At 43.6% G+C, this 18,810-nt stretch overlaps 1 protein-coding gene across 2 annotated transcripts in view; it reads right to left on the bottom strand.

Moving 5' to 3' along the window:
- The window catches only part of adcy3a (adenylate cyclase 3a), a 67,520-nt gene that overhangs the window by 47,878 nt on the left and 832 nt on the right, over nt 1–18,810 (bottom strand). For both annotated transcript variants that reach the window (XM_061819512.1, XM_061819513.1), the window contains exons 2-4: nt 17,635–18,798; nt 7,463–7,612; nt 537–667 (exon numbers count right to left, since the gene is read on the bottom strand). In XM_061819512.1, the coding sequence (XP_061675496.1) occupies nt 537–667; nt 7,463–7,612; nt 17,635–18,318 (965 nt within the window). In that variant the 5' untranslated portion in view covers nt 18,319–18,798. The remainder of the gene's footprint in view (nt 1–536; nt 668–7,462; nt 7,613–17,634; nt 18,799–18,810) is intronic.

The following is an 18,810-nucleotide window of genomic DNA, read 5'->3' as shown; positions in this document are numbered from 1 at the left end:
TGGATATGCACCGACGGTGAAAATTTCAGACTTCTCCATGATTTCTAAGTGGGAGAACTTGCAATATGGCAGGGTGTTCAAATATTTTTCTTCACTGTAGCTTCAAGACTAAAAAATTAAGACCAAAAATTGGTTTGTTCATGCATTTGTGGGTTTCCACTAAGAGGTTCCACCTTAATTTCTCCATCCTTTTTTTCACTTCACCAAGGTAGAGGAGGGTATGAAGCGCACTCATAACTCAAAGTCATTGCTCACAAGTCAAGGGAAAAAAAACATCCAGAACAAAGAAGTTGGAGCACTCGTAAGTTAAGGTATCACTTGTATATACTGCTAATCGTATACATAAGCTCAAACCTGGAATTAGGAAACATCATCACAATTACTATATTGTATGCCCTAAGTGATTGTTGACACCTTCTCCTTTCCACAGAAACAATGTATAGTTGGAACATGTTGGCTGTAGCAGTTGAACTTAACAAGCTCTCCTGTTAAAAGCAGAAGAATGAATTTTAAAATTTTATAAGTAACTACGTTACCTGACATTTTCATGTCTGTACATGTACATGGTGTTGAACTGTTGCATCTCCTTTTGACTGGGCTCTTTCTTCATGTCCTGCAGCATCTCATCAGCTATGTGTTTGGGAAGGATGGAGAGCAGCAGACGTTCCTACAAAAGAATAAACAATCCATTAACTTTGCTTCAGTGGTAGCATACAGCATGAATATTGACTCAAGTGCTTTTGCAGACTTGCAAGAAAAATGTGAAAAACAAACATACTTTTTTAGCTGCACAAAAGAAAAAAAAATTAAAGACGCTTCCAAATGTATTTCATATATATATTTTTTTAATTCACAACGATATGCCGGTCTGTTTTTCTTGGTTGAATTATTGCTTGAACAGTATCTTTTGCAGTGTGTGCTGACAGCTGAATGACACTCCCAGTTTTATGGTGAACATTATTTTGATCCCTGTATTTAAAATACAGAACTCGCTTTTTATGCACTGTATTGTCTGTGCTTTCATCCATGATAAACGTGTGCCAAGGTGGAACTTTCACACTACACACTCATTCTGCACTTTGATTGATTGGATTAAAAAATTCAAGAGGCATAATTTAAGATATGTCAGCTTTCTGGTTTACTCAGGTACCTTACCACCTCATGTGAATTTCTTAAACTGACTGCAGGGATACATTCCTGTTGATGGCTAGCAGAACATTGTCAATGACAATTTTGACTTGCTCTAGTTTCAATGTATTTACCAGTGTCGGCCCGTTCCTTTTCTATTTCTTTGGCGCTCTCCCCCAACGAAGTACCGACCCCAATTCCCAACTTAGATCTGCGTACAAGATGAGTGTCCTCCTGGATATTTTTTGCTCCTATCGGAACACAGAGTGCACCACTTTGCCGGGAATGTCCACTTTTTGTATGTGTTCTGTTCGACATGTTGATACCGTTTTCGGTCCCATCTGCACGGTTACACTTCTTTCAAGCTATGCCTGTCTGAAACAGTTTTTGATTCCAGCATCCTTGTCAATTGCCCTCGCTCAATCTTCATCCTTTTTTTCTAACACTTTCGCCATCGTAAAACTTTGAACATACCGTCGCTCAGTTCGCGCTATCTAAGTCCCACGCGCCATTACTTGGCTAACTAACAAGTTACACTGCAATTTCTGAGAACCGAGAACACATGTACATGGAAATGGTGAAACTCGATTAACCACCAACACGATTGGATCGTTATACTGCATAACTGTGTTGTCCAAACAAGTAATCTGCCGCAAAGAAGTTTTCATGTTTATTTCGCTAATTGCAAATATTTACACTACCGAGCAAGTTAGAACGGCATATGATAGTCGTGCTTGTGCTAGCACTAAGCTGAACTTGCAGCTTGGAGCCCACCAACGAGAGGCAGGCGCACGACACCCTACCCCCTGAAATTTTCTCAACGGATTTGTGCTTATCTGGAGAATGGTCATTTTGGTCTGAAAAAGTCGGAAATCCGCCGATCGGCGGAAAATTCTCATCCCTGTTTATATATTCATCAATAAAGGGCAGCACGGTGGAGCAGCTCTAAAGGATTAAATCTTGGCCCTGCCTGTGTGGAGTTTGCATGTTCTCTCCGTGCCTGTGTGGGTTTTCTCCAGGCACTTCGGTTTCCTGCCACCTCCCAAAAACATGCAACATTAATTTGACACTCTAGATTGCCCCTAGTTAGTGTGACTGTTATCTGTCTCCATGTGCCCTGCAATTGGCGAGCAACCACTTCAGGGTGTACCCTGCCTCCTGCCCGATGACAGCTGGGATAGACTCCAGCACTCCCAAGACCCCTGTGAGAATAAGCGGCTAAGAAAATGGATGGATTTATCTATAAAGATTAACTGGCCTGTTATTTTGATGCCTGAAGTTGGTTATTATCAGCAAAAACTCTGTTCCTGCCATGTATGCGACAAGTGAATTTTATCACTTGTTTTGATGTTTTGCAACTGCATACGACGAAAGCTTAGCAATTAGCATGGCTTTGACATCGTCTTCACCTATTAACTCCTCGTCCTCCCTTTGGGACACTTGCAAGAAGCATTGTAAGAATTTTAGCTCGAGTAGTGACTTGAACTACAATAGGTTGACACCAGACACAAAGACAACTTTCACTGAGTAAAATAGCATGCACCTAGCAGCTGTTAAATGTAGATGCAGTGCTAATGTCAAACGAGATTTTTTTTCCCCAAAATCTGTAACAATCAGTGTCATGGCTGTAACGAGTCAATTTCCCACGATTTCTTAACAAAATATGGACGTTCCATAACATTTGACAGCTCTGTCATTCCAACCTACTGATCTTATCTAGTCACTAGTGAAGAGCATGCGGTTGCAAGTCCGATGACACGATCACAAAAAAACCCTACACCAGGGGTGCCCAGATATACTTTTCAAGCAGTCAGCCTTTGATAATCTACCGACGATGGGGGAAAGGGGCGCACATGCATTCCCGTGACTGCCGTGGAGAAACCAAACGAGAGACTGTAAATAGGAGCCCAGCTTGTTAGAACGCGACTTTAGGTGCATGCGATCGACATATCTGCTAACCTGAATCAAGTGATGAGATTGATGATAGTAGGCTGACGTCTTTTTTTTTGGCAGGCTGTCTCACGATTGACCAAAACTGCCTCGGCGATCGACTGGTCGATCACGATCGACACATTGAGCACCCCTGCCCTGTACCATAGAGCTAATACTCCCTGTGCACAGACAACAAGAGCGCCACTGCCAACTACTGTAGTGGATGTGCAAGACGTGCTGAGAAGCACTGCCCTACTCGAAGGCAGAGGGGGGCTGCCCTCTCATCCACTGCGGTGAAACCTAACGTACAGGCGCCAAGCTGGGGGATATTAAGTATACCCACACCTGCTCGGCGCCTCTCACTGTGGGCAATGCCAGAGTGGAACAGAGTCCAACATCTCTCAAGAGGACTGGTACCAGAGCCCAAGCGGTGCGGGAAGGCGAGTCAAGCTATATATAGTCGGAACTTCTCTACCTCACACACCAGCTCGGGTTCCTTCGCTGCCAGAGAGGTGACATTCCGTGTCCCTAGAGATAGTTTCTGTAGCTGGGAATCGGATCGCCACGGTCCCTGCCTTTGCTTACCACCCAGCTCACATTGAATCTGACCACTATGGCCCCTCTCACAGGTGGTGAGCCCATGGGAAGGGGCAACCCATGTCACCCTTTCGGGCTGCACGTGGCCGAGCCCCATGGGTGCCTCACCTCCAGGCCTGGCTCCAGAGGAGGCCCCCGGTGACCCGTGTCCGGGTGAGGGAAACCGAGATCCAATGTTTGTATTCGTCATAGGGGTTATGGAGTCCATACTTTGTCTGATCCCTCACCTATGAGCTTTTTGCCATGGGTGACCCTACCAGGTCAGTGAAGCTCCAGACAACTGAGCTCCTTGGATCATTGGGACTCATAAACGAGGGTGTATGGGGATATAAATGGCCAAAATACAGGAACTAAAATATTGAATTTGCTAATTTCCTTTCTTCAATTTATCCTAAAATGCTCATTGTCTGTTGAACAAAAGCAAAACAAAATACAATGAAATAAAAAAAGACCTCTTGATAAAGACTCAGGTAATGTATATTCCTCATTAAGCACAGAATTTTTTTTCTTTGAATTAATCCTCCTAAAGTCTAAAGGCTGCCACACACAGTGTGTGGAATGTCAAACAGTGTGCGTGGTTTGGCAACTGTTTTTATGAGGGACCGAACAGTCTGCCACTGGCTTTACCGCAAAATAGCCGGTGCACACAGTCGCAGTTTACAGCTAATCAAAACTCACAAAACCTTTCACTCACACTAAAAATACATTTTCAGGTTTTCAGTGCGCAAGACACTGCACAGCCGCCACACTGCCCCATATAAATAGTATGTAAAGTATCAAATATTGTGCTTTACATCAATACTTCATTATATTCATAATGTCCCTCTAGATACAAAAACAGTGTAAACAAAATGTACACGAGCAGTTTGTACTAAACTAGGTATGTTCAAATGAATGAAGTCAGCAAGATTCTTGAAAATATCGTCTTTAACAACACACTTTTTCCTTAACTATTAATCTCTCTTTATGGTTTCTTCATTTGATAAAGAGCAATATATTGTATATAGGATCAATCGCCTATACAGGCTCGTTGTTCAGGGTGTCCATCCATATATCCACTAAATGTGCAGGGGCGTCTTGGCAACTCTATCTTTTTAAGATGCTCTAGTCCAATAGGGTTAAACTGCATCATGCAGTGTGTAGCAGTCCAAACATAATTTCCCAGCCTTTGATGCAAAAGTCTTCATGAACTCCAAGAAGGATTCTAGAGGATCCATCCCAGCTTCGTCATCAGACCCAACCTGATGGTGTCCAGATCTTCAAAACTTCTTCTTTGTACTTTTCCTTTCGGCTTGTCCTGTTAGGGGTTGCCACAGCGTGACATCTTTTTCCACCTTTAGTCTATCTCCTGCATCATCCTCTCTAACACCAACTGCCCCCATGTCTTCCCTCACAACATCCATCAACCATCTCTTTGGTTTTCCTCTCGCTGTTTTGCCTGGCAGCTCCATGCTCAGCTCCCTTCTACCAATTTACTTACTCTCTCGCCTCTGGACATGTCGTAACCATCGAAGTCTGCTCTCTCGATCCTTGTCTCCAAAACATCTCACTTTGGCTGTCCCTCTAGCGAGCCTAATTTTCGCACCTCCAGTTCTGCTTCCTGTTGTCTCATCTCAATGTATTTCTTTCGCCTCTCTTCAGTCCTCTCAGTGTCACACTTCTTCTTTGCTAATCTCTTTCCTTGTATTACTTCCTGTATTTTCGGGTTGCACCACCAAGTCTCCTTCTCCCCTTTCCTACCAGAAGACACACCAAATACTTTCCTGCCTCTCTCTCCACGGCTATAGTAGTCCAGGCTTCCGGTAGCTCCTCCTGTCCATCGAGAGCCTGTCTCACCTCTTTCCGAAAGGCCGCACAACATTCTTCCTTTATCAGCTTCCACCACATGGTTCTCTGCTCTACCGTTCTCTTCTTAATCTTCCAACCCACCACCAGAGTCATCCTGCACCCCACCATCCTATGCCGTCGAGCTACACTCTCCCCTACCACTACCTTACAGTCAGTAATATCCTTCAGATTACATCGTCTGCTCAAAATATAATCCACCTGGGTGCTTCTACCTGCGCTCTTGTAGGTCACTCTATGTTCCTGCCTCTTTTAGAAACAAGTGTTCACTACTGCCATTTCCATCCTTTTTGCAAAGTCCACCACCATCTGTCACTCAAACTTCCTTACCTAGATGCCGTACTTACTAATCACTTCTTCACCGCCCCAGTTTCCTTCACCAACATGTCCATTACAATCTGCACCAATCACAACTTTCTCTGTCTGTGTTGCTCAGAACTACTTCATCTAGTTCCTTCCAGAATTTGTCTTTCATCTCTACGTCACATCCTACCTGTGGGGCATAGCCGCTAATCACATTATACATTACATCCTCAATTTCAAATTTCAGCCTCATCACTCGATCTGATACTCTTTTCACCTCAAAGACATTCTTAGCCAGCTCTTCCTTTAAAATAACCCCTACTCCATTTCTCTTCCCATCTACTCCATGGTAGAATAATTTAAACCCTGCCCCTAAACTAGCTTTACTACCTTTCCACCTGGTCTCTTGGATGCACAATATATCAACCTTTATTCTAATCATCATGTCAACCAACTCATGAGCATTTCCTGTCATAGTTCCAACATTTAGAGTTCCAACACTCAGTAGTAGCCCCTGTGCATTCCTCTTCTTCTTCTGCCAGTGAATCTGCTTTCCTCATTTTCTTTGTCTTCGACCGACAGTATCTGAATTTCCACCGACGCCCTGCAGGTTAACGGTGCCAGTGGCGGGCGTGGTTAACCCAGCCATGACCGATCCGTTATGGTATTCTTTAAATGAACGGTCAAATTTTTTTGGTGCAGTTTTACGCTGGATGCCCTTTCTGATGCAACCCTCTGCATTTATCCGGGCTTGGGACCGGCTTAAGGATTGCATTGGCTTGTACCCCTGTAGGGCTGCATTCATGTCTTCAAAACATATTGCTTTATGTACCTCTTAAGAATCGGTAGAGGAAAAGTTCACAAATATCCAAGTCGTGTTAGTTGGTAGGTTGCCGTAGCACGCTGATATTTTTCTCATTGAGGAACTGTTGCATATTCAGCGTCGTGAGCAGACACGTTTGAACAATCATTAGATCTGGTTGACTGTGATTACCTGTGATATCATCTTGAGAGGACATTTGTCAAGGCAACAGACAATAAAAACATACTCCACTCACTGATATAATCTTAGGAGAACATTTGTCATGGTAACAGACAATATAACATACTTCACTCCTTGATTGTTTGGTGGCTCAGATCTCCCAGCAGCCTCAGCATCCTATTTCTGAAGATGATCTAATTAAGTCTGATATAAATTGGTAGAACTATATCCACCTATATGACTCTAGTCTATGTGAGACTTATTTTCAGGGTCAAGTAGTATGCAAATTATTCTCCCAGACACAGGAGAAATTACATCGAACTGAATTGAGGTGTTGGTTAACCTGTACATTCTTTTCTGAAATATGGTAGAACAAGTGACCCTCGTGACCACTTGCCCCCCTGCCCCCTGCATTTATCACTGTTTAAGATCAGTCAGAGAAAAACACAGGTAACAATGCTAAATACCCAAAAGTGTCTTGTGAGCAACGCATTACCTCCTCGCAGAGACACATTGATGAAAAAGGCTACAGTATAAATGCGTTGTGAATGTTCATTAGTAAAATTTAATAATTGGTTTTAACCATACATAACTATACTGTGTATATTGTTCATGACTACACTAAGTCACCAGTAATGTTTCATTGTAAACATATTGCATAATTTGACATCTGACCTGTTGTTGGCTTTGCTCCTCCAGGTTGAGTTTGACTTCGAGGGATTGTCTTGCCTCAAGAAATGCCTTTCTGTGCTTCCGGTCTGCCATGTAGTACGACATTACACCCAAGGTGATAGCACAAACATAGATCACAATGTTGGCCAGGAGCTGAAAACAACAACAGAGAAACTGTTTCATGAATTTAGTTCTGAAACACGCAATTGAAAAAAGTGTATTGACAGGCTGCCACACCCCCAGCTCTGGTCCAGGGGCCGCAGACAGTTTGTGACACAACCCCCAAACTCTGAATTCAAGCCACAGTAAACAGTGAAGACAGTGAAGCATGGCGGTGCAAGCATCATGATGTTTCTCACATGGTGTTGGGCCTATTTATCGCGTACTAGGAATCATGGAATGGTTTGCATGACAAAATATTGAAGAGGTCATGTTGCCTCAGGCTGAAGAGGACATTCCTTTGAAATGGGTGTTTCAACAAAACAATAACGCCAAACACACTCGTAAACATGGAAACATTTTGTTCCAAACCAACAAAGTTAAGGTCATGGAGAGGCCAGCCCAATCCCCAGACTTTAATCCAATCAAGAACTTGTAGGGTGACATCAAATATGATGTCTCTGAAGCAAACCCAAGAAATATAAAAGAATTGTAAAATGTGAAGGAATATTGGATTAGAAAAACAGCTGAACGGTGCCACAAGTTGGTTGACGCCATGCTACACAGATTTGAAGCAGTTATAAAAACTGTGCTCATAAAACTATATATTAGTTTACGGATTCAAAGAATTGGTCATTCCTAGAAACAAAAAGGTTTGTACAAAATAGTCTTGAGTTTGTAAAGACAACGGGTGACTTTTTTTTTTTTACACACCCCTTTCAACAAATTGTGAGAGTGTGTATATAATGAATGCTGGGTCGTGTTGGTTTTCTGAGAACCTACTGCACCTCACGGTAAGTTGTTTGACATAAAGCAATAAAAAATACACTGAAAATATAGACTAATCTGATTCGTCACATTGGACTGCTATTACTGTATTTTGAACACTACTGTAATAGGAGAATAGATGACAGATACTGTAAACACCATACAGTGGTTATTTTTTTTAATACAGTGAAATGACTTCTGGTGATGATTCAAATAGGCAAGCTATGTGACTCATAAGTACATTAGTCAGAAAATGTCATATTTGAAAAAATTATTTCCTGACTAGATTTCATTATAAAAATTGCAACCATATTCGCAACAAAAACAGTAACATCTTAAGGACATTGAATCAAGCGCAACTGGACCCTGCTCCAGTGAAGAAAATGAGTATTTGAACACCCTACTATATTGCAAGTTCTCTCACTAAGAAATTATGGAGGTGTCTGAAAATTTCAACGTAGGTGCATGTCCACTGTGAGAGAGATAATCTAAAAAGAAAAATCCAGAAATCACAATGTATGTTTTTTTTAACAATTTATTTGTGTGATCCAGCTGCAAATAAGGATTTGAACACCTGAGAAAAGCAATGTTAATATTTGGTCCAGTGGCCTTTGTTTGGATTTAGAGAGGTCAAACGTTTCCTGTAGTTGTTCAGAGGTTTGCACACACTGCAGGAGGGATTATGGCCCACTCCTCCACACAAATCTTCTCGAGATCAGACAGGTTTCTGGGCTGTCGCTGAAAACCACTGAGTTTGAGCTCCCGCCAAATATTTTCTATTGGGTTTAGGTCTGGAGACAGGCTAGGCCACGCCAGAACCTTGATATGCTTCTTAAGGAGCCATTCCTTGGTTTTCCTGGCTGTGTGCTTCGGGTAATTGTCATGTTGAAAGACCCAGCCATGACCAATCTTCAATGCTCTGACTGAGGGAAAAAGGTTGTTCCCCAAAATCTCAATACATGCCCGCGGTCATCGTCTCCTTAATACAGTGCAGTCGTCCTGTCCCATGTGCAGAAAAACAACCCCAAAGCATGATGCTACCTCCCCTATGCTTCGCAGTAGGGATAGTGTTCTTGGAATGGAACTCACCATTCGTCTTCAAACACGGTGAGTGGAATTATGACCAAAAAGTTCAATTTTGGTCTCATCTGACCACAAAACCTTCTCCCATGACTCCTCTGTATCATCCAAATGGTCATTGGCAAACTTAAGACAGGTCTTCACATGTGCTGGTTTAAGCAGGGGAACCTTCCGTGCCATGCATGATTTCAAACCATGACATCTTAGTTTATTACCAACAGTCACCTTGGAAACGGTGGTCCCAGCTCTTTTCAGGTCATTGACCAAGTCCTGTCGAGTACTCCTGGGCTGATTCCTTACCTTTTTAAAGATCACTGAGACCCCACAAAGTGATATCTTGCATGGGGCTCCACTCTGATTGAGATTCACTGTCATGTTTAGCTTCTTTCATTTTCTAATGATTGCTCCAACAGTGGACCTTTTTTCACCAAGCTGCTTGGCAATTTCTCTGTAGCCCTTTCCAGCCGTGTGGAGTTGTATAATTTTGTCTCTGGTATCTTTGGACAGCTCTTTGGTCTCGGCCATGTTACAAGTTTGAATCTTACTGATTGTATGGGGTGGACAGGTGTCTTAATGCAGCTAACGACCTCACACAGGTGCATCTGATTCAGGATAATACATGGAGTGGAGGTGGACTTGTTGGAGCCTTTCCCAGCTGTCAATCGCAGGGCACATGGAGACGAACAGCCGCACTCACAATTACACCTCAGGGCAATTTTGAGAGTCCAATTTATGTTGCATGTTTTTGGGAGGTAGGAGGAAACCGGGGTGCCTGGAGAAAACCCACACGGGGCCGGGAGCACACGCAAATTCCACAGAGGCAGGGCCTCGATCGAACCCGGATCCTCAGAACTGTGAGGCCAACGCTTTACCAGCTGAGTGCCGCCTATATATATTCATATAGTCATACATCATTCTGAGACTGCTGCTGAAGGCGCTGGTGCTGTACATAGCTGAGTTTTTTACCTTTCAGATGAGAATTTCTTTTTTTGTGTATCTGGGGACCAAAATGTTTACAATATGTCAACAGTACTGTACGTATTTATACTTTGCATATTTGAAATAAACATTTTCAACGGTGCCTAGTGAAATACTTATTTGCAGATGTATCACACAAGTAAATTGTTAAAAAAATCATACATTGTTATTTCTGGATTTTTCTTTTTACATTATCTCTTTTACAGTGGACATGCACCTACGATGAAAATTTCAGACCCCTCCAAGATCTCCAAGTAGGAGAACTTGCAAGATAGCATGGTGTTGAAATATTTATTTTCGGGACTGTATATTGCAAGTTCTCCCACAAGCCGGATTTTGAAAAAAAAACATTCCCAAGCTTTAAACATCTCAAGGAGCACTGTGCAAGCAATCATATTAAAATGGAAGGAGTATCAGACCCCTGCAAATCTACTAAGACCCGGGCATCCCTCTAAACTTTCTCAAACAAGGATGATCACGCTGGATGAACTGCAGAGATCTACAGCTGAGGTGGAAGAGTCTGTCCATAGGACAACAATCAGTCGTACCCAACACAAATCTGGCCTTTATGGAAGAGTGGCAAGAAGAAAGCCATTTCTCAAAGATATCCATGAAAAGTCTTGTTTAAAGTTTGCCACAAGCCACCTGGGAGACACACCAACCATGTGGATGAAGATGCTCTTGTCAGATGAAAGCAAAATCGAACTTTTTGGCCATAATTCAAAACGATACGTTCAGCGTAAAAGCCACACAGCTCCTCCCTCTGAACACACCATCCCCACTGTCAAACATGGTGGTGGCAGCCTCATGCTTTGGGTCTGCTTTTCTTCAGCAGGGAAAGGGAAGAGGGTTAAAATTGATGGGAAGATGAATAGAGTCAAATACAGGACCATTCTGGAAGAAAACCTGTTGGAGTCTGCAAAAGACCTGAGACCTGAGATTAAGCTTTCAACAGGACAATGATCCAAAATATAAAGCCAAATCTACATTGGAATGGTTCACAAATAAACGTATCCAGGAGTTAGAAAGCCCAAGTCAAAGTCCAGACCTGAATCCAATCGAGAATCTGTGGGGAGAGCTGAAGATTGCTGTTCACAAACGCTCTCCATCCAAGCTCACTGAGCTTGAGCTGTTTTGCAAGGAAAAATGGACAAGAATTTCAGTTTCTTGCTGTGCAAAACTGATAGAGACATACCCCAAGGTGAGAGACACCAAGCATGTGTGGGAATATTTATTGTCCCTCCCCCCGGCTCGGCGCCTGTATGTTGGGGTTTACCATGGTGGATGAGAGGGTAGCCTCCCTCTGACTTCAGGTAGGGGGACGGGTCCTGACAGTTGTTTGTGCCTATGCGCCAAACATGAGTGCTCGAGAGAGCTCCCTCTGGGGACTCCATCATTCTGCTGGGGGACTTCAATGCCCACGTGGGCAATGACAGTGTGACTTGGAAAGGCATGATTGGGAAGAACGTCCCCCCCCCCGATCAGAACCAGAATGGTGTTCAGTTAGTGGACTTCTGTGCTCATTGCAGATTGTCCATAACAAGCACCATGTTCAGGCAAACGGGTTGTCCACATGTGCACCTGCCACCAGGACACCCTAGGTCGCAGTTCAATGATCAACTTTGTAGTCGTGTCATCAAATTTGGACCGCAAGTGTTGGACACTCGGGTGAACAGAGGGGTGAAGCTATTGATTGATCAGCACCTTGTGGTGAGTTGGCTCAGATGGTGGGGAAAGATACCAGTCCAACGTGGCAGGCCGAAACATACTGTGAGGGTCTACTGGGAATGGCTGGCAGATTCCCCTGTCAGAAGGAATTTCACCCCCCCGAAAGAATTTTGCCCATGTTCCAGGGGATGCGTGGGACATTGAGTCCGAGTGGACGATGTTCCGTGCCTACATTGCTGAGGCGGCCGACTGGAGCTGTGGGTGTAAGGTGGTTGGTGCCTGATGTGGCAGCAACCCTCAAGCACGTTGGTGGGCTCCAACAGTGAGGGATGCCATTAAGCTGAAGAAGGAATCCTATCGGGTATTTCTGGCCTGTGAGACTCCCGACGCAGCTGACAGGTACCGGCTGGACAAGCGGAATGCAGCTTCGGTGGTCACTGAGGTAAAAACCCGGGTGTAGGAGGAGTTTGGTGAGTCCTATGGAAAACGACTTCAAGACGGCTTTGAGGAAATTCTGGTCCACCGTCCGGCGTGTAAGGAGGGGGAAGCAGTGCACAGTCATCACAGTGTATAGTGGGAATCGGGCACTGCTAACCTCAACCCGGGATTGGGTGGAGAGAAATTCTACTATCTCTGGGGTCGAGGTCACCAAGGTGGTTAAAAAGCTGCTCTGTGCCAGGGCCCCGCGGGTGGGTGAGATTCGCCTGGAGTTCCTAAAGGCTCTGGATGTTGTGGGGCTGTTCTGGTTGACATGCATGTGCAACATTGTGCCGACATCGGGGACAGTACCTCTGGATTGGCAGACTGGGGTGGTTGTCCCTCTTTTTAAGAAGGGGGGCAGAGGGTGTGTTCCAACTACAAGGGATCAGACTCGTCAGCCTACCTGGTAAGGTCTTTTCAGGGGTGCTGGAGAGGAGGGTCCTTCGGGAAGTTGGATCTCAGACTCAGGAGGAGCGATGTGGTTTTCGTCCTGGATGTAGAACAGTGGACAGCTCTACACCCTCGGCAGGATCCTCGAGGGTTCATAGGAGTTCGCCCAACCAGTCCACATGTGTTTTGTGGCCTTAGAGAAGGCGTTCGACCATGTAACTCAGGGAGTCCTGTGGGGGGCTGTTCGAGAGTATGGGGTACCAAACCCCCTGATACGGGCTGTTCAGTCTCTGTACGACCGGTGTCATAAAGTTTGAACCATATTGCCCGGAACAAGTCAGACTAATTTTCAGTGAGAGTTGGACAACGGCAAGGGTTCCCTTTCTCACCGATTTTGTTCATAACTTTTATGGACAGAATTTCTAGGTGCAGTTGAGGCATAGAGGGTAGTCGGTTTGGTGGCCTCAGGATTGCCTCTCTGCTCTTTGCAGATTATGTGGTTCTGTTGGCTACATCAAGCTGTGATCTCCAATGCTCATTGGAGCGGTTTACAGCAGACTGTGAAGTGACTAGGATGAGACTCAGCACCTCCAAATCTGAGACCATGGTTGTTCGTCGAAAAAGGGTGACATGCCCTCTCTAGGTCGGGAATGAGATCCAAGTGGAGGTGAAATTTCTTGGGGTCTTCAGGGTTAACAGGCAGATAGGTGCAGCGTACTGATCCATTGTGGTAAAGAGGGAGCAAAATCGAAAGGCAAAGGTATCAATTTACCAGTCGATCTACGTTTCTACCCTCACCTATGGTCATGAGCTGTGGGCCTTGACTGAAAGTACAAGAACCCTGATACAGACAGCTGAAATGAGTTTCCTCTCCAAGGAGTCTGAGCTTACCATAGCAACAGGTTGAGAATCTCCATCATCCACGGGGCGCTCAGTGTTGAAGTGCTGTTCCTCCGCATTGATAGGAGCCAGATGTTTTGGCTGGGGCATCTGTTCCGGATGCCTACAGTTGACGCGATCCACTCATATTGTCATCCCCACGGTAACGAGTGTATCCAGTCGTACGAGTTGATAAGATTAAGCCCAACGATCGTAAAAAACAGGATGTGGTGGTTAACGGAATGCAAGATGTTACTGCAGTAGTTTGACATAGTGCCATTGTGAAAGATCAAACTTATCTTGTTGTCTGATCTGCGCATTTTGTGTTGTCTCTCTCATGCAGCTTGACTTTTGTTTAAATACAACTTTATTGGCCATCAAATATTTACAGTTGGAGGTCAAAACACAAAGGCTGAAAGGCGAAAGGCTAAAAATATTTTTTTTCAATTTATATTCAAATATATTGTGCACGATGACGACACAGTGTTAATGTCCTTTGCAGAGCCGATCAATAATCAGATCAGTCCATTTCATACACAAGGTAACTCAATGTCCTTTACATGACTATCACTTGTGAAGATAAGCGGCTGAGATAATGAATGGATGGATGTATACATTGGACTGATATTGACCATGAATAGCAAAAATCAGTGAATATTAATGTCCAATGTAACTCCATTTTGAATAAAAATATTGAACAACCAAGGTTATACTACCAATAAGTGTTTTTGGGGTTGGTTCCCTCCCAGAAATAGAAAAAAAATAAGAGGAAAAAGGGGGGAAAATTTAGATCCCCCCCCCCCTTTCATTTAAAAAAAATATTATTTTTTCAAATCCATAGTGAATCTACGGGTGAAGAACCACAAGTATGGAGGGCTCCATTGTACATCAAGCCACAACAGCAGTAAAATAAGACTAAAAATACCTCTACAATATTTGGTTTGCGTGAGATTATTTGCATGATCAGCTCAGACTGGTTTTAATTTACTTATGTCCTCAGTTTTTTCAGTAAAACAGAGTGCTGTGACAGGAAGCTCACAATTATAATGTGACTTCTGTTAAAGATCAGAAAAAAAGGCTTTACGTAGTATTTGTATCTGATTTTACTTTTCGTTGATGTTGTATAAATTGGTCACTTATATTTAACTAATCAAGTACAGCTGGCTGAATCATGGTTATATCTGTCGCAGTACCGTATAAATAAACAAAGAGCTACATTGACCAAAAATGTTATTCCTTATTTACAGTTTAAAAAAATAAGTATTTGAACACCCTGCTATTTTGCAAGTTCTCCCACTTGCCGGTCAGACAAAGCGTTGTTGCAAGTTAATTCCGAAAATATGCCTCATAGTATGACAAGAGTTTTGTCCGATACCGTTCAACATTTAGAAGGTGATAATAAACGAAGGTACATGGAAAAATGAGAGACATTTGGCATAGAGGACCCATATTTAATGCCGAAGTCGATGTTTTTGCCGATAACAAAGTGGACTTCCGTTTGCCTTGGAAAACTGGATATACAGTACACCTGTATGTGATGAGTAAATCGTCGTAATTTACACAGAAAAGTTTGAAAGCATATATATAGTGAAGAAAATAAGAATTTGAACACCGTTGTATTGCAAGTTCTCCCACTTAGAAATCACTGAGGTGTCTGAAAATGTCAACGTCGGTGCATGTCCAGTGTGAGAGAGATCTCAAAAGATAAATCCAGAAATAACAATGTATAATTTTTTAACAATTTATTTGTATGATACAGCTGCAAATAAGTATTTGAACACCTGAGAAAAGCAATTTTAATATTTGTTTAGCCTTTGTTTGCAATTACAGAGGTCAAACGTTTCCTGTATTTGTTCACCAGGTTTGCACACAATGCAGGAGGGATTTTGGCCCACTCCTCCACACAGATCTTCTCTAGATCAGCCAGGTTTCAGGGCTGTTGCTCCCTTTCAGCTCCCTCCAAAAATTTTCTATTGGGTTTAAGTTTGGACACTGGCTAGGGCATGCCAGAACCTTGATATGCTTCTTACGGAGCCACTCCTTGGTTTTCCTGGCTGTGTGCTTCGGGTCTCTGTAATGTTGAAAGTCCCAGCCACGACCCATCTTCAATGCTCTGACTGAGGGAAAGAGGTTGTTCCCCAAAATCTCACAATACATGGCTGCGGTCAGCCTCTCCATAATACAGTGCATTCATCCTGTCCCATATGCAGAAAAACACCCCCAAAGCATGTTGCTACCACCCCCATGCTTCACAGTAGGGATGGTGGTCTTGGGATAGAACTCATCATTCGTCTTCCTTCAAACACGGTGAGTGGAATTATGACCGAAAAGTTCAATTTTGGTCTCATCTGACCACAAAACCTTCTCCCATGACTCCTCTGTATCGTCCAAAGAGGTCATTGGCAAACTTAAGACGGGCCTTGACATGTGCTAGTTTAAGCAGGGGAACCTTCCGTGCCATGCATGATTTCAAACCATGACGTCTTAATGTATTACCAACAATCACCTTGGAAACGGTGGACCCAGCTCTTTTCAGGTCATTGACAAAGTCCTATCGTGTAGTCCTGGACTGATTCCTCACCTTTCTCAGGATCAGTGAGAGCCCACGATGCGATATCTTGCATGGGGCTCCACTCCGATTGAGATTGACAGTCATGTTTAGCTTCTTCCATTTTCTAATGATTGCTCCAACAGTGGACCTTTCTCCACCAAGTTGCTTGGCAGTTTCTCTGAAGCCATGTCCAGCCATGTGGAGTTGTACAATTTTGTCTCTGGTGTCGTTGGACAGCTCTTTGTTTTTTGTCTATGTTACTGGTTTGATTCTTACTGATTGTATGGGGTGGACAGGTGTCTTTATGCAGCTAACAATCTCACATAGATGCATCTGATTCAGGACCATACATGGAGTGGAGATGGACTTCTAAAGGCGGACTAACAGGTCTTTGAGGGTCAGAATTCTAGCTGATAGACAGGTGTTCAAATACTTATTTGAAGCTGTATCACACAAATAAATCATTAAAAAAATCATACATTGTGATTTCTGGATTTTTCTTTTTAGATTATCTCTCTCACAGTGGATATGCACCTACGCCGATAATTTCAGAGCACTCCATGAGTTCTAAATTGGGAAAACTTGCAATATAGCAGGGTGTTCAAATACTTATTTTCTTCACTGTAAATTGTAATTTTGTCACAGATGCCTGGAGACTAACTTCTGTTTTGAAAACTTTGTACTTAAATTGAAAATATACATACTGCATTTCCACATCTTCAACAACTGTGTGAAAACTTTTTTTCTTTGTTGGCTGTTCTCTGAAAACAACAACACAATCTAGATAACAAATCCGTGATTATGAAGATAATACATTTCGGAATCTATACATGAGAAGGCTCAAATAAGTTTCTTTAATAGAACAGTGCGCAGTGCTTTCTTTCGGCTTGTCCCTTTTGGGGTCGCCACCCCCCAAAAAACCAAGTAATAACATCACCATGTTTGTTTTTGTTTCATTTATTAACCTCACATAAAGTTTCTGTTTTTAAAACTTGAAACTCTATACTTTGATAACATCCTATTTTATTTCAACTCCAACTTGTGGTGATGCATAAAAGCAAAATAATAAAATCTTAGTCAATATATGGTGTAAATATAAAAAAGTTAGTTTTCACCCATTTTGAATCTAATCATACAACTTATACCGAAGGTCTTATAGGCCTTTTCGAACAATTAAAGCGAAGCGAAGTGCCTGATTTTTTTATCCCTTGCCAAGGCTCACCTGTTTGCCAAGTGCTGCGCCCTGGATGTCTTCCTGCTGCTGCTGAGCGATGGTGACACCGAGAACCAGGGTGTGAACCCCGCAGGTGATGGCCGTGATTAGCACGATGGGAGTCAACCTCAAAGGCAGAGTCAGGAAAAAGGAGAAGCTGAAGAAAGCCTGCCAGCCCACGGTGTCACTGGCCTGGTGAAAGTGGGCATAGTTCAAACCCAGGTAGCAAAATATTTGGCCAGCTATGAGGACCCACAGGGCGTAGGGTACCACTCGCCTCGAGATGCGATCTGGCAGCAACCCGAAGCAGCACAGCAGGTAGAGGACGATGTCTGCTAGCAGCCCGACTGACGCCACAATAACTGATGCCAGCTTGTCACTGGTGTAGACCAATGAACACATAACAATGACATAGGTGTCAAAGAGAGCCGCAAACACGACCAGCACCAGTAAGGTTTCATGTCTTTGACGCCTGAAGTAGGTCTGGTAGAGGTTCTCCAGGGACTCTGGCGCAAAGGTGAGGCGCATGAATCGAGGCAAGCAAAGACAGCATCCTGAGTTCCTCACCGTGACCTCGTGTGTTCGCCCAACAGCCTGCCCAGGGTCAGAGGGCAGTGTCACTGAACAGTCTGCAGAACACTCAACAGAGTACTCGGGCTCTGAGAAGGCTCTGTTCCGTGGCATAATGGGCATTTAGTGTGGGAGCTCGCTTTCTGTCCTCTCCACCTTGAACCTAATGGTTTTCACACAGGCACAGATCAAATTCCAGCTTGTCTCTACATCCTTTTTGTATCCAAAAATGCGTACAAAATCTCTTCCATATGATGATTTTCTTTGAGGACTGAAACGAGAAAGACAATCGCTTACATTGCAGCATTTGTGCTCACTCCACGGAATGCTGTTGTTTGGCTCAGTCCTGTGTTATATCCACAAAGTGGGCACGCCTCCTCCCCAACATGATCCAGAGAGTCTTTTTCCTCATTGAGCATCTGCAATGTGACTAGTCGACCGGCTCATTTCCATAGTGGCTTTCTACAGTAATGTACCCCGTCCAAGTGGTTGAAGTGAAGTTGACGTCTCCCGGGCAGATGTTTGTATGAGCTTCTGTTGCCATCATTCCATGGGCACAGACAGTATTTTGCTTGTTGGCCTTCCATAGTCACAACTAAGGTCCTGAACAAATAG

This window comes from Syngnathoides biaculeatus, chromosome 5 (genome assembly GCF_019802595.1).
Source record: "Syngnathoides biaculeatus isolate LvHL_M chromosome 5, ASM1980259v1, whole genome shotgun sequence".
Lineage (NCBI taxonomy): Eukaryota > Metazoa > Chordata > Actinopteri > Syngnathiformes > Syngnathidae > Syngnathoides > Syngnathoides biaculeatus.
This window is presented reverse-complemented; position numbering and strand designations above follow the sequence as displayed.